This window comes from Pelmatolapia mariae, linkage group LG9 (genome assembly GCF_036321145.2).
Source record: "Pelmatolapia mariae isolate MD_Pm_ZW linkage group LG9, Pm_UMD_F_2, whole genome shotgun sequence".
NCBI lineage: Eukaryota > Metazoa > Chordata > Actinopteri > Cichliformes > Cichlidae > Pelmatolapia > Pelmatolapia mariae.
In genome coordinates, this window is record NC_086235.1 from 23,525,341 (window position 1) to 23,541,207 (window position 15,867).

General features: G+C 40.2%; 1 protein-coding gene and 1 long non-coding RNA gene across 2 annotated transcripts in view; both read right to left on the minus strand.

The window, feature by feature from the left end:
• The window catches only part of LOC134634153 (trichohyalin-like), a 72,564-nt gene extending 71,920 nt beyond the window's left edge, over positions 1 to 644 (minus strand). The window contains exon 1 of the mRNA XM_065471650.1: positions 603 to 644. Coding sequence (XP_065327722.1) covers positions 603 to 644 — 42 coding nt within the window. The remainder of the gene's footprint in view (positions 1 to 602) is intronic.
• A 396-nt stretch (positions 645 to 1,040) lies between these two features.
• On the minus strand, positions 1,041 to 14,889 carry LOC134634778 (uncharacterized). Its single transcript, XR_010094875.1, has 3 exons — positions 14,808 to 14,889; positions 6,722 to 6,792; positions 1,041 to 1,110 (listed from the first exon to the last, which is right to left on the minus strand). It is a non-coding gene; the product is annotated as an uncharacterized LOC134634778 (long non-coding RNA).
• Between the last annotated feature and the right edge of the window lie 978 nt (positions 14,890 to 15,867).

The window sequence follows — 15,867 nt, forward strand, 5'->3', positions numbered from 1 at the left end:
GTAAATATATATCATTTATAGTTTTATGAGGATACACTTAATTTGGCCACGTGTTCTGGAAAGCTGTTCATTTGATAGTGTCGTCGTGCTAACAAACAGTATTTTTTAGTTATGGCGCTCACATGTACCAAGGCTCCATGTGTGTTTGTGTGTTCTGTGTCAGTAGATCTGTTTGCGCATCTGCATTGCAGAAGCACTAGCTAAACAGAAACACAAGTGGAATAGAAAGTATATAGCCATTTGTTGAAAATGTGATTAACAGAACAAGCTCCAGTTACTCTACTTGTTTCTCTACGGATCTGTCTGTAATCACACAAACCACTAATTAGCGGCAGTGCAAATGAGTCAACTCACAAGCAGCATAAACAAACAGTAACCAGCCAACACACACATAAACAACCAACAAGTCTGGGTTTACCACAAGCACAAATGCATGTGTGTATTTCTGCGAGCCTGTGTGTGTTTACGTGTGCCTTAACCATAAGCCACAGAAGACAGTAAAACAGCAGTGGGTATAATTTAGTGACACCCTGTAAGGAGGTGTGGGAAGGTTGTAAAAATCTCTCCCTTTTAATCCCGACCGGCGATGCCATGTTTGTTACCCAGGGCTCTGAGATATGCTGGTAATTCATCACACACGCCATGGCTTCCTGTTAAACCTGACTGCACATGGAGCGCTTGTAGCACAGCTGCCAAACCAATATCGTAAAAAAAAAAAAAGACTCCTCCACCTTTTAAACAGCCTTCTGAACAAATGCTGCAAAATGAGAAATAATTTCTTAGCAAGTCATTTAATTGTTTCAACCTTACAACTGCTATGAGAAAAAAAAGAGATTTGTTTACATTGTCTTGCTTTTTTTGGGAACTATCTTGAGTCCAGACAATTACGTGCAAACGACAGAATGTCTTGTTTGCATTTTTGTGGCGTGATCCCGGTAGCTCATTCTTTGGAATGTGCTAAAATCAAGTCAAGTCAAGTCGGTTACCTTTTGCTTTCGTTGTATATTCTCTGCGAGCTCCCTCTCAAGATCCGAGATGATCACGTCCTTGGTTTGCAGCTGGATTTTCACATCTTCCGTCTCAGACGTCATCTGGTCCACGGAATCACTGCTATAGCGGAAAAGCATAAGGAAGAGGAAGGAAATCGTGAACTACTGAACAAGCAGATAGATGTAAAACACAGAAGGAAAATATCTCTTTTCAGGTTTATAGTGAGTACAGAGTGCATTATTAAGTGATGTGAATTACAGAGATGAAAGCCACAGCATATGGCAGTGTATATAATTGTTTCCATCACCATGCATAAGCTTTGATCCTTAATCAAATTGTTTTAACAACTGATGCAGGATAAAACAGGAATGTGTAAGCAACATGCAGCACATGTATAAGGTGTAAAATTCAAAAACATCTAATTCAAAAGCAGCAAAGAGATGCTGAGCCTGTTGAAATTTGTGCTAGGTGACAGCAACCAGAGCTGATATGTGTTTCTCTCCGTCAGTGTGTGTGTGTGCACGCGTGTGCATGCGTGTGTATGAGTCTGTGTGTCTCCCAGCGGTGAAAATACGTTAACTCTGCCCAGACACCTTTCTGAGTCACCAGTGACAGCTGTCACACACCCAAGATGGAAAGAGAGAGAAAAAAACCCAGATCATACGGCACTGTGTGGTACTGTTCACAAACACACGGGCACGTACAAAGACATACGCAGGCACACGCACGCACACACAGTTTCATATTTACCAGCCTCATGAGATGAGCTATTCTGATGAAACTTTGCACAGATTAAAAATGTTAAACTCACATTTGATCAAGCGTGTCTACACTTTCACACCAAGTGGAGAAGGAAAGGCAAGATTTGACAAAAGTGACATGTGAGTGGATAGAGAGCGCTGAGAGTTAAATCTTTCACTTTGGCAAAAAAAAAACAAAAAAAAAAAACTTTTCAGTCAAATGGAGTAAAAGCCACAGAGGAAACAGTGAAAGCTGACTTTAGATTATAGTCTGGTTCTGCCTCGATAGGAGAAAGGGAAAGTATGTTCTGCTGTTATTAATCCACTTGATGTCTTTTTATTTAAGAGTTTTCCTCTGTTGTAAATAATCACCGAGCTAAGGTGATAATTTACAACACACAACCCGTGATATAGAAGCCTAAGTAACACATAGGTATGTGTAGAAGGATGGTTTTTGTCCCAAAACATGTCATTTAAGACCAAAAGGAAAAGAAATGCTATCATTTATTATAAGATGACTTCTTTCAGTCCTTTTAGTCAGAGGGGCAAAACTTTGGTGTAAAAACAAGCTAATTTAAAACCTATTTTCCTATAGAAGGAAGACACTTAGAAAATGGATGTGAGTGCGTGCAAGCATATGCTCGCTGCAGGAAACAAAGATTTTTTTTTAAAACCACACTGTTCTTATCTTGTCCAAGAACTCATAAACACACAACTAATGCAGAGTCAAAGGATTAAAAATAATAAAATAACTATAATTTGTATTACTTAACGACACATAAGCCTCTATTTTCTGCACCATTAATGGATGGAGCTGAATTTATTAAGGAGAGGAGGATCCTTCATTTCCAACAGTTTTGCTTCTTTTGGGAAAATCAAAATGAAAACACGCAGCAAATCCCGATCTGCAACAAGTCAACATGCAAATTTATTCATGCCATTCAAGTGCGTACGCATCTGCGTGCGTGTGTGCATAATATTGCAGGTCATTATTATGCATGCAACAAATAAGGCTGCACGGCTTGTTATATTGCAATATACAATAAGTACTTGTGGTAAACAAATGACACAATGTCACACCACCAGAGGAACAGAGAATTCCTATTAAAAGCATTAAGTGTTGTTATGATTACTGTGTGGACAGAGAGAGCAGGTTGAGTGAATGTGACTGAATTGTGCGTGTGTGTGTGTGTATTACTGTGACTGTATGTGATATTAAAGCAGGCTCTCGATTTCTCAACCTGTCATTCAGCCCTATTAAGCAAGGCTAACAAAATTAGTCATGAATATGCAGTAATAACAAATGCAAATTGCCACCACTCCCCCCCAACACGCTGTGCATGTGGGTGTGTGAGCGTGTATACATATGTGTTTGCCCCCAGGGCTATAGACATTGGCTCTGTAAACCCAATTCTTTCTACATCATTACAGCAACAAGGCATAATTCATAAGAATAATCTGAACATCTATGTAACCTGGCACGCAAAAAAAGGACACAAGTCCTCCTTGTGACTCTCTTCACACGATGGGGTTCACATATAGTACAGCAGGTTCGCTTTAACCTTTTTATGTTGTGGGGAAAAAAAGGCTGGGGGTTTCCCGCTCCGCGTTTTATGCTTAAGACACAAGCGCGCACGTGTCGGTGCATGTACACACACCAACATGTAGATAGTCTGTTGCCTCCGTGTCCCCAGGGTGGTGTTTGACACAGCCTGGGCGCTGCCACAGCAATTAACCTCCCCGTTAATGAGAGGAGTTCTGTCAAGCAGCCAGATGGCACTGCCTGGCACGTTGCCATGCACAGACACATATGCTCATATGCCCACACAGCTTCATTCACACACACACATACACACCCAGAGACATGCACATATACACATTTAGGAACATGCACACGCAATGCAATCATGCCCCCCACTGCCCCACCTCACTGTACATCTAACTGTTGCTGCTTGTCAGCATCCCTCACCCCTTCCTAAGCCACCCCCCGCCCCCCTTCTTCACCCATCTCCTGCATTGTCTTCTCTCCATCATTCCTCCCTAGCTCCATCTCTGGCAGCTGCTTATCCATGTCGCAGCGCTGCAGATGTCACAACTCATCAGCTGGGAGAACAGCAGGGGAGGAGAAGAGAGAAGATTTTTTAGAGGAGAGGAGGAGTTTTCTTCCATCTCAGTATTTGACAGAAAAGCAACCAACTGGATGAAGTTTTATATATTCGCGCACGACTGACTAATCAATGTGCCCGTTTCGTGACTTTTGTTAATGTCGGCGACTTTTTCATACATATAGAAATGTAAGCCGCGGCTTTAATAATCAGCTGTATCATTAAGAGGTGTGTGTGCTTATATTCGGAAATGGGTAGATACGAGCGCTGCGTGTGTTCTGCTTTGTGTGTTTGTTTGTTAATGAGCGTGGCACTTGGCCGCGGCACGGCCCGCTGTGTGTGCATGTCTGCATGTCCGTACAGCAGCCCACCAGGCCTTCGTATTGATCAGTTAGCTTGGCCTAATAGGAGAAGAGGAGCCTGACCTGGGAAAGTCAATATGGAGAAAAAGAGACATATCCTCCTCCCGTCCTGAGAGAGAAGTGGGAGAGAGAGAGAACGAAACAGAAGAGATAGATACAGAGGTAGAGAGTGTGTCTACTGTACACTGTCAGTGCTGAAGAAAGGGGTGAGGGGAAGAGTGTGTAGCTTTTTGGAAAACCAGCTGGACAACAGAAAAACAACCAGCGCCAGAAGAAAATAATAATATAACAATGATGAACCCACCCCCCTAGTCTCTTGAAGCCCATGTATCTCATCACTCTGTTAACAGAGAAAAGTTTGGAGTTTTGAATTAGAACGGTCTCACTGAGGGATACCGCCTAAGTTTCACATAAGTGAAGTTCCTACCTTTCCCAAATGAGAATCAGGATATTCTGTCAGAGCTTTTTTTCTCTCTCTTTCCTAACTAACTTTCAGCATTTGACTGCTTTTGGCAAAGGAAAACAGCACTCAAGTTAACTCCTGTGTAAAAAAAAACTCTGCTGGAGATTATACTAAGGGGAAATAATTTAAAAAATAATTGGGATAAAAACTGACACTCACTCACACATTAATACACTGATAGATCAATGTGTGTGTGGGTGTATGGGTGTGTGTGTGTGTGTGTGGGTGGGTATGTGTGTGGGGGGTGTCTGTGTGTGTGTTATGTACACCATTTCAACAGAAATATATAAATAAATTTGTAGATAAACAAAAAAAAAACAGAGAAAACGGAAAAGTAGATAAAAGACTTAGGTTTCACCACGCACACGCATACATACACACACACACACACACACACACACCTGGCTGAGTGATGCTACCCTGGAGGGTGGCTTCAATCTGATGCGTTTAATGTTGACGCTGGTGGCAAGAAACACACACACTCACCCGCTGTTTCAACCTGCCTGTCATTTCATTTCAGGAGACCTGATTTACTCATTTCATTTATTTAATTTTTTTATTATTATTATATGTGCAGCCATTTAAAACGCTCAAGGTGTGATGCAAAGCCCCACATCTCTGACAGCAAGTACGCTGACTGAGGATCCATCACACCCTTCAGTGCCTTTTACAGGAACGGCATAGAAACCCCGTATAGCCACAAACTCGGCTGTGCCACATTGTGCCAGACCATTGATTCCTGCTTAGCTGGGTGCTTTAATTGGCTGCGCTGCAGGCTGTCAAACCACTGACTGTCACTTTTGACCATATTTGGATGTGTTTTTTTAGCTATTATATGACAGCTTGTGAAAAATAAATATCAACTTCAGTAATACCCATGTGTTTGGATATTAACTGTTTTTCTTTTATGTCAGTAAATATTATAATGTCACCTTTGAGGACAAAGGCATTACTTGTCAGCAGGGGTTGTATTGGAGTTTGAGATGAGGAGGAGCTCTTGTGTAGTGAGGTCTGGAACACATGATCTACTGCAGGCAGTAGAAACGGGGACAATGTCTTTAGTTAAAATTTGGTCAGATTATTCACCTTTTTTTTGTAATTTCAAAACTACTTCCTGCAATAATCACTTGATACACCATGAAAACATATTGGCATTCTCTAGATGAAGCTAACCTATATTTTGACTCTTCTGCTGCGGATAAAAATGCTGACTTCATTCTAAGCATAACTGCTCTGTTGCCATAGGGTAACTATGAATTTGTGCACAGCAGCTCAGCTGCTTGCTTGGAGAAAAGCATTTGGGTTAATACCTAAGGTCACAATGGCATGTCAGAAGATATAAATAATTAATGAAATTACTGCTGCTGCTGTGCCACCTGCGTAACTTGCAGATGGCCAATCTCTTAGTTTTGGGACATCGAGAGATTGAGCTGTATTGTAGCATCAAACAGCTGTGTGATGCTACAGCAGCTGTTTTATAAAGGCAAAGAACAAAAAAACAATGATATGTACAGCACGAGACAAGGTGTAATTTGAATGAGTTTTTATTTGGATGGTTGTTTTCATTGTATCCAAATCCTACTCAATTGATTTTCCTATCAAACTTCTCACTGGTCAAGTGAGTCCATGTGCCTAGCTGGTAATGAAAAGGTGTGAACTAGATAAATATGTATGAGCACAAAGATTCAAAAATGCTACTTTCATTAGTTTTGTCAGAAAGTAAAAAAAAAAAATCTGTCTCTCCGGGAAGATCTAACGTAAAAACAGAACACGTCTTTAGGGGCTTTGGAGCATTGCATGGTGGGAAATATCATATAGGGATTTGCATATTGCCATGGGGACAGTGGTGTTGCAGTGACTCCCTAAAGAGTTCAAGCTCCCTCAGGATAGACACAGTCCCTGAGGCCAGCTCTGTTACCTTTCTCAACAGTGGGGTACCTGCGCATGTGTGTGAGTGAGTTTGTGTGGTCGAATCATGAAATTAATCATTATTTCAGTCAAAAGTAAACTTCTCCGAAGAAAAAAACTGCCTAGCTGATGAGAAGCGAAGGTAATACAAACCTGCGTGGGATGTGAGCCACAGGTCCAGTGACCTCATCCAGCAACAAAGGCTTCAACCCAACCCCAGACACCTAGGATAGACAGAAAATGACATCCTGATTATTTATTTCTGTTGAGTGTATTTGTAGTAACTGGAGTATTATAATGCAGTACCGTACACCTTGAAATAAATTTTAATGCTAAAGTAGTACACCCAAGAAATAATACGTTCTCTCTGAACTCTAACATATCCAAATAGTTCAATATTCACTTCAGTACAACCTAAATTTCTGTTTATTAGATATAACACTGCTAAATAAAGGAAAATAGTTTTGTAGAAATTGATTTTCTCGGGTGTAAACCGTGATGAAGTCCGACAGCACCCAGGGGTAAAGGTGTGAAGTGTGTCACCCCTGACTAATTGCTAAGAATTTGCATCTTGTTGACCGCAGCAGCATGATAATATTATCATGAGGAAAGAAGACATTAATATACAGCAACTGCATAAATAAAATTGAAGGAAAACAATCATTCCTCATTTTCAAACCCAGAATCCAAGATTAAAATGGAGATAGAACTGATTTAATAATTCGACTTCCCTCCTAAGAGATGTTTTTAAAAAGAACATATTTAAAGCAATACAGTGTGGGAAGTCAAGTGCATTGAAAGGAGGACAGAGAAAGCAAGACAGAGCATATGCAGACAAAAGCTTATGCAAAAACACAGACACACACACACACAATTCTCAGATATAGTTTCGATTCAAAATACCCCTTGCCATTATCCCGTCTGCCTGTCTACATGTCTCTTTTTTTCAAATGAAAATTTGTAAGGACGAGTGGAAAATGTGTCAGCACAGTTATTGTGAGGTCAATTCACACTGTGCAAAAAAGAGAACAGCGTAGAAGGGGGGCAAAGGAATTAACTGAGTTCAAAAGAAAAGTAAATAGTTCTGATTGTCCAGCATTTTTTATTAGGCCAGACTATTAAAAAGAGGGAAGAAATAGACAGGACAGGGCCAAATTAACAAGGGCAATAAGCAACAGCTGAAAAGAGCAAAGGAAAAGAGACATGAAAAAGACTGCCAGAGAAGGAGAGAGCGGCAGGAGGCTCCACGGAAACAGAGAGGCCCGGCACCGCTGGTAAAATATCGGCCACTCTATCGCCGTGGTGACAGGGGTCACTCCGGGAAAAGGAAATCAATGCTGACAGCAATGACTCACAGGTCAACACATATCCCCCGTGTGTGAGTTAATGTGTGTCTGTTCATTTGCTTTGGCCATGAGTGTGTGCGTGCGTGTGTGTTTTTCAATTATGCATATGTTAAGTGCGTTTATGTGTATGACCGTGCGTTTGTGTGCATGCGAGATAAGATATGGAGCAGTAGAGCACATATGGAGTGCATAAAATATCAAGTTAAACCATCCAAAAAAAGGATCTGAAGCATGTGTAAAGATAAGATTCAGTTCATTTAATGTGTAGTATTTAAGGCCTAATGGTAAAAGACAAGTAAACAGGTCACCTTTGCTGTTTTAAAGGAGACTAATCATTAAATAATACACAGAGTCTGGATCTTCCTCATTTTTGCCACCACTTTACTATGAACTTGAAGAAAGCTTTAAATTAAGGACATTGATTGGTGAATGATGATTACAGAAAAGGTGTTCACTCACATATTAGTGCAATTTAACCTGCTGGCAGTATTTATGTATGGGGACTCCGCCTGTGTGATGGCACGTTTGGATATTATGTTGTATAATACCAGCATAGCATTACTGGTCTATAAGAAAGAAATATAAAAAGCCAAGCTGTCCGTCCTCTAAGTAATCAATCTGTTTACCAAACCACATCTATAAAAATATAAATTTAAACACACACACACACACAAAAGCCACACAAGATTATAAAATATTCATATTCCAATGCACCTGCAATGTGACAATGAGAGGACCTGGAAAACGTAGAGGTCAGCGGCTAATATAGGTAGGCTGTGTGTGTTTAGGAGTGTGTGCGACTGTGCGTGCAGGCCTTATATATACCCTTGGGTTAGCAGGAGTTACGACCTGCTTACATTATTAAGGTGAGTAGTAGGCTGTGTTATGTATGCCTAAAAAGCCAGTCAATTCATTACTGATGCAATCCCCTAAGTACATGAATAAGCGTGCGGCTTTCTCCTTTTCTCTGCCTCTCTGAACTGTAAAGGAGACAAAATATTGGTGCGATGCAGGGGGCTTTAGATAAATCAGAAACAGGAGGAAATTAATAATAAGAAATAAAACAACATTAGCTGATTAAGTATGTATAGCAGAGTGACGGCAGAAATTTACAGGCAGCTGGGCTGGGTGTCCGGAATAAGGTCTCATTACAGATCACGGTGTGTGTGTGTGTGTGTGTGTGTGTGTGTGTGTGTGTGTGTGTGTGTGTGTGTGTGTGTGTGTGTGTGTCCATCGTTAGTAATCCGTCACCTGTGGTCTCAGCTTTATGAAAAGGCCTGCAATCTATGATAATGAGCCCTGTGAAGGTTATGACCACAGTAAACTCATTTGTTAGCAGTAGGTATATATGTGTGTGTCTGGCTGGCTGGCTGTTTTATGTATAATATAACAATGTCATAAAGGAGTGGCGAGGAAAAATACTTTTAAAGTATTGGTGAAAATCATCAGAGACGGGGAGTGAGAGAAAAAGAGGCAAGCAGGAAAGAAAAAGAGAGCACATTACACAGATGTTGCATCACATCAATTAGCTTCCTTGGCCAGTTATGAAACAAACACAGAGAGGACTTATACAATATATTCTTCTACACGATGTCCTCAGCATAACAAGCAAAACTAACTTCAAATGTTGTGTCACAATTTCTTATTAGGAAGGCAAACCTCCTATCATCACTGCAGGTCCTTTCCTCGTTATGCCCAGGAAAACATTTGTATTAGATATGATGTAAAGAAATTGCACTTGTAGTTGCAGTATGGCTGGTAAGTACCAAAAATGGTCAGCAGTAGGACTTCTACTGTAAGAAATACAAGGAAAGCACAAAATAGCAACAGTCATTCCCAGACCGTTTTCCTTCTTCTCCACTGTCACTCTTCCTCTTTTTGCCTCAATTTTCCTTCATTTCTTTTTCTTTGTTTTCAGCCTCAAACCTCATCACAGTCTCTTGTCCCCTCCCGTCTCAATCATTTGCCCCTAACATACTCCCCCCCCAACACACACACACTTCCCCTTTCTTGTTTCCTTTTCTGTCTGAAAATAGTCATCAATCTATGCATTCATTCCATTTTTCCACTCCCCTCCGATCCTTTTGTCCCAAGCTGGGTCAACTAAAAGCAACAGAGGAGAAAAAAGACAAAAAACAAACAAAGCGGGAACATGTGCTCGTGAGTCACCAGATCACAACGCAAAGCGAAGGCTGAATAAAATAGAATCAAGCGAGTCATGGCGATTGTGACTGGAAGGAGCATGCCAGCGTCTACATCACAACCTGCATGGTGAGCGTGGACGGAAAAAATAATTTTGCTTGAGCCTAATTCAAATGATGCAACTACAGCACGCAGGCAAAAGCACATGTCTGCTGCCTTACTGAACATGTTATTGACGAGATACAGTGTGGCATCAAACGTACTGGCAGAGCCTATCCAATATACTGTATGTCCCTTTATAAGATTTTGCCTTCAATTCTATAATCTTTCAAATATAAAATGTCCTATTTTGCCAATTTGTTGCATAAAGACTGGGAGAGTAAGCTTTATTCCTAATTAGTGAAGTGGCACTGTTGTAAACCTTCCCTCTGCCCAATGGAAGAAGACTAAACTGTAGCAAATCACACTCATATCAAATAGTTGCTGATTTTAATTTTGGCTTGCCCAACCATGAAAGTTGCGTTGACTAAACTTACCGGTTGCTCTTAAAGTAAAACTCAAGTAGAATCATTTCTACACAGTTTAGCAAGCCACTGTCGTCTCCGTGCATCAGACGGACTTGTTACAGTTCCATCCTGTGGCTGATATATTAACAAAGGTTTACAAGGGCAGAGCACTACATATGTAAGTTTGGCCTTATGGCTGACCTTACAATGCACTTAGTATCCTGTACAGGGAGTAATGCTGCAGCCACTCCTACAAGCCATTTATTCCAGCTAACGACCGTCAAGCACTCATAAATCAGCATTAGGAACCTCTTTCGCCCTCTCTCTCTCGTTTAGTCCCCCTTCTCTATGGCTCCCTCCACTCCTCTGATATTTTCTGCCCCTTCTTGCATGCATTTTTTTGTCCGCGCCCTTGTCACTTTTTTTTTTTTTTTACATTTTACCTTTTCAAACCTGTCACTCATTCTCATTTAAATTCAATGTTTTTCATTCTTCTTCCTTTTAACTACATCCACACTGGCAAAGTTGATAACACCATTTGAAAAACGCTTAAATAAATGCATATTCCTTGACCAAACAGACGTTGGCATATAATTTGTTATCCAAGTTTAATTTAACACCTCTAGTTAAAGCTGATGTCTTTGTCTTCTTATTGGCAAGGATTGTGTGCTTTGTGCATGACACAAGGGATGGACACACGTTGACTGCAGGCTGCAAACATGGGCTTTGACATCGCTGTTTCCAAAACTCCATCTGTAAACTAAAACTGGGTCATTGTGGATCTGTTTTATGGGTCCTAAAATACCAAAGCAGTGTAGGTCTACATGTGTAAACATAACTGCATTGATGTAGTGTGCATATGGCCTTATACTGTGTATCTGTCTACCTGTCAGTCCTCCTCATCATCATCTCTTTATTTATTTTATGTGTGGCCCCTCTACCCCCCTGCCATCCATCCTGTTTCACCCTCTTTTTCTGAAAACCCCTTCTCCTGCAGATAGAGATGGCGTCCCTGAAAGGTCTAACCTGGTATTGGCACCTATATTGATTTTAATTAAGCTAATTAGTTCATTATTCCAAGGATCAAACAGGGGCATCCATTACTGCATAGACAGAGAGAAAGAGAGACTTAGGGCTCTTGGGGTGTGGAGGGGTGCTATGGAGTTAATATGGTAATGAAGACAATAAATTATCACTCACAGCAAAGTCATTAACAACAGCATTAGCATAGTCAACCACCGTGACCCCCGTGACCTCCCCTGCTCTCTCTTTCTCACTTTCACTGCCTTGTTCCCTCAGAGCACCTGCCACAAACGCGAATGCTGAAGCCTGCGTGAGTTGCGTGCATGTGTGCATGTATTTGTTGGGGGAAGTGGAGTTTGGGGGGGTTGATAAAGGTCACAGAGATCATAGACTGTTTTTAATGCTAACCTGAATTAAGTTTCAGCAGTCACTGCTATGTAGGGTTGGACAGGTGTTCTTTGAAACGCTTCTACTGCACCAAGTTCGCAGCATGAATCATATACAAGCTAACCACAGCTTAATCAGTTAGGAAGCACACTACATCAGTACTTCTATTACAATCATTTTCTTCAACATATTTTTGACAGATAGTCTTAATGCACCGGTATGTATGTATTTTCAAGTAGACCAGATGTCAGAACTCTAAAGTTGTGGTCATTCTTAATGCAGGGCTGAATACGCTGCACCCTGCATACTTACGTGTTTCATTTACATGTAACTACAACCCAGGAAGAAAACTGGGCCTTGAGAGTCCTGCTATGAAGAAAGCTCCACATGACAGGAAAAATTATGCTCTCATTAGCAAGAATTAAGTCATGAGACCAATTTTATCATTTGGTTCCCAGGCTTTAAGATTTTAATAGCCCCTGTTCTGTGGTTTATGGGAATGTCATAAATAGTCGCTTTGTGAATCACATACACACACACAAAAAAAAATTGGAGCCTCTCATCACAGCTGGAGACATTGCTGGCATTCAGTGAGCAAATTTGTTGTCATCACTTGTTGTAACTGATTTTGCTCTCTCCTCCGATACAAATAACACAAAGAAAATCCTTTGTTAACCACCGTTTATAAAGATTAACAAGCATGGCCAATGGGAGACTTCCAGTTTAGGCAACCGAAAAAGAAGACTGCAGGTTTTCCAATGCAGGCTATTGAACTGTTTGTCCTATCATGTGGGTGTTTTTTTCTCTATGATTGTAGAAACATTTTGGGGGCGACGGTGTTCAAATTTTGTCATGACGAGCTGAGTGGATCAAATAGAGGCCAGCTGATTCCAATTTACCTCTTCTGATCTGTACTTACTAACAAATACATGTCTCAAATTAAAGACATGTCTGTCACTGCAGATGTTTTCCTAGTACAGTTTAACTTGTTTAAGTAAGGTTCAACACATAAAAAAGACTATTTCTTCTTCATCTAAAATCCTAGGTTGTCCTATAACCCCTTCAGTTAAAGCAGGTGTTCAGTATTTTTCACACAGTACAAGTTTGTATTGTATTGCATGCAAGGGACATGTCCGTCTGTCTGTAGATGGCACAGACCAAAGGCTAATTGTAACAGTCTAGAACCCAGAATACAATCCTTGAATTTTATGATATTATGGCCACAAAACAAACTCTGTTTAGTGTCCATTAGACTTCAGCCCTATTGTGTATCAACAAGACCATACACTACGATTCAATCAGACGTTAGCCAAGCTCCTATTACAGAGCTCATTGCATCGTTTACATTGTGGAACGGTCCATAAGTAGCTCTAAATGCTCTTCATTTGATTGGATTTCGCATTATGGACATCAGAGCAGAAACACACTGACTATCCTGTCCCCTGACTATCCTAATAGACTGTTGAGTGAGACGCTCCATTTGTTTGTATTTGTTTACCGATGTAGACCCTGAAAACATACAAAGTAGCATAAACAGACAGTGAGAGCATCGTGTAAGACGGGTGAAAATGGAGATTCAAAGGCTCAGAAGATGGGTCGATAGCGGCAACAAACTATTATGTTCCCTCACAGCGTGTCTCTTTGGCTGCCAAACGAAGCTGCTGTTGTCACAAACAATAGCAAAACTGCGACTGGATGGACTGAAGGACTCTCAGCAACTAAGAGAATGTCACTTTAATAAATTTTACAAATTGTTCTTCACCTTTTCCCTTTAAGCTGTATGTTTTTAATCAGCTTGAGAAATGGAAAAATAAATTAGTAAAGTTCCTAAAATTCCATTACTGATAATAAATGTGAAAATTAACAAATGTCTTTGCTTTTCAAACTATCCTGTAGGCATGTATTGTGCTATAATTTGCAAGAAAGACATATATTGTAGAACCTATTCAATAAAGGAATCTGAGAAAGTGCTATGGAAGAAAAACGGCAGAGATGCCGGTATTTGTGTTGCTTAAGCAATGTCAGTGAAGAGAATTAAGTTTTAAAATGATGAAAGTTAAAATTGGGCAGCTTTGAATGGTCAGAAATGCAAAGCATTATGTTAGTGTGACCTTTGTAGTAACAGTGTAGAGAGCACACAAAGCTAGCCCTCTGACCTTCTACATAATGGCAGGTAAGTACTTTGATGTATAATAAGCCATAATTACTTTTCTGTGTGTAAAATCCACTCAGAGGAGAGAATATTGATAGAAGCCTGGCCGTAACTAAAATGGAACAATGACTTAAGGTCACTACATCAAGTGGTGGTGATGTTGTTAGTTCCTCCTATAATAAAGTTTTCCTTTTTTAGGCAGTTTTTCCAAAGACCTAAAAGCAATAGTTCATTATCTGTCTCAAGGATAGATTCTAATACACATTAAGAAAGAAAAGAACACTGTAAAATCGCTAAAATTACAGAAGATATATATTAAAAACAAAGACAAGAGGCCTTTTCATGCGCAGAGGAATTTTTGGCAACCCGAAGAGGTTTAAGTCAGCCACAAAAAGAGCCCTCCAACCCTTGATCATTTAATAAAATTATTTTCTGAGAGGTTTTTGGTCTTTTTTAGTCAGGCATAATAGCATTTTTGTTGATCGAATGAACAGAAATAAGAGAAAAATGCATCGATTTTTGTCAAATAAGGTAACAAGGTAACTTTGCCTTCAGAGTACGCAGATCAGTCATGCTTACTGCCATGGCTAGTCACCTCTTGTAAGCCCATTCTGAGCCAGGAAAAAAAAAGCGCTGGGCGCAGTTACATCTGTGTCAAGATGAATCCATTTTTAAAATCTTACAGCCAAAACACGATCATGGTTCTGTCCAGCTCCCCTTTGCAAATCCTCAATGGTCTGAACAAGCACCTGGATATGGTCTGTGAGGTCATTCACGTAAGACTGCAGGAAGTCCACTTTCTTCTGTAAGAGTAACAGTACAACAGGATAAGATAGTGGTTAATTATTGTGGTTTAATAAGCTGACAGTTTATATGTTTAATTAGTTGCTGAGCTAGGCAACTCAGCAACTTATTCATAATCCAACACAGCAGTCACAGAATATGGTAATTGTTAGGCCCCGGTCATACAGGCCTAGAGACTCTGGGAAAATGTGAATACTGTAACAGATTAGTGAGTGGCTGGCCTGAGTTGGTGACCATAAGCAGGGCAGAGTAAGATTATTATTAAAATATCCAATAATAAAAAGTTCATTAAAAGTCAGAATCATGAATCCCAATATGGGAATGTGCACAAACACTAACCACAGTGCAGTTAAGCAACATATATCCCCTCAATCCAGCATGTCACTTATGAATGTAGTACTCCTTCTTGATGTTAAAATAGGGAATATATCCCCAATGACACCTCACAGGGAAGGCAAAAGATCCAGGCAAACACAATATAAAAATGTGTTTCTTATTTAGTTGCATCTTACCTGTCTTTAGAGTAGATGAAGAATCTGATTTAGCATTGACACACATTAAATGGTGATCAATTGTATGGCCAATTGTAACTTTCTGACAAACTGAAACAAATACATCTAAAGACGACAAGTGCAAAACATGTTGGTGGTGAGATGCCCACAGGCTCTCATTCTATCCCAACAAGTACCCGAGACATATAAAACAGTCGAAGAACGAGCCAAAATACAACAGCTTATAAAAGAGAATAAGAAACAGAGAGATCGTCAAAAGCCACCAGTGACTATTTTGATTCTACTTACATTAAGTCAGTAAGCCTTATTGTTAATATGGCACTGTTTGAGTATCTAAATCCTTGACATATTTTATTCACTGAACTGGTTGTGACATTTAAAACTTTTTTTTTCTTTTTCATTTTCCAAAACCTTTATATAATGCTGA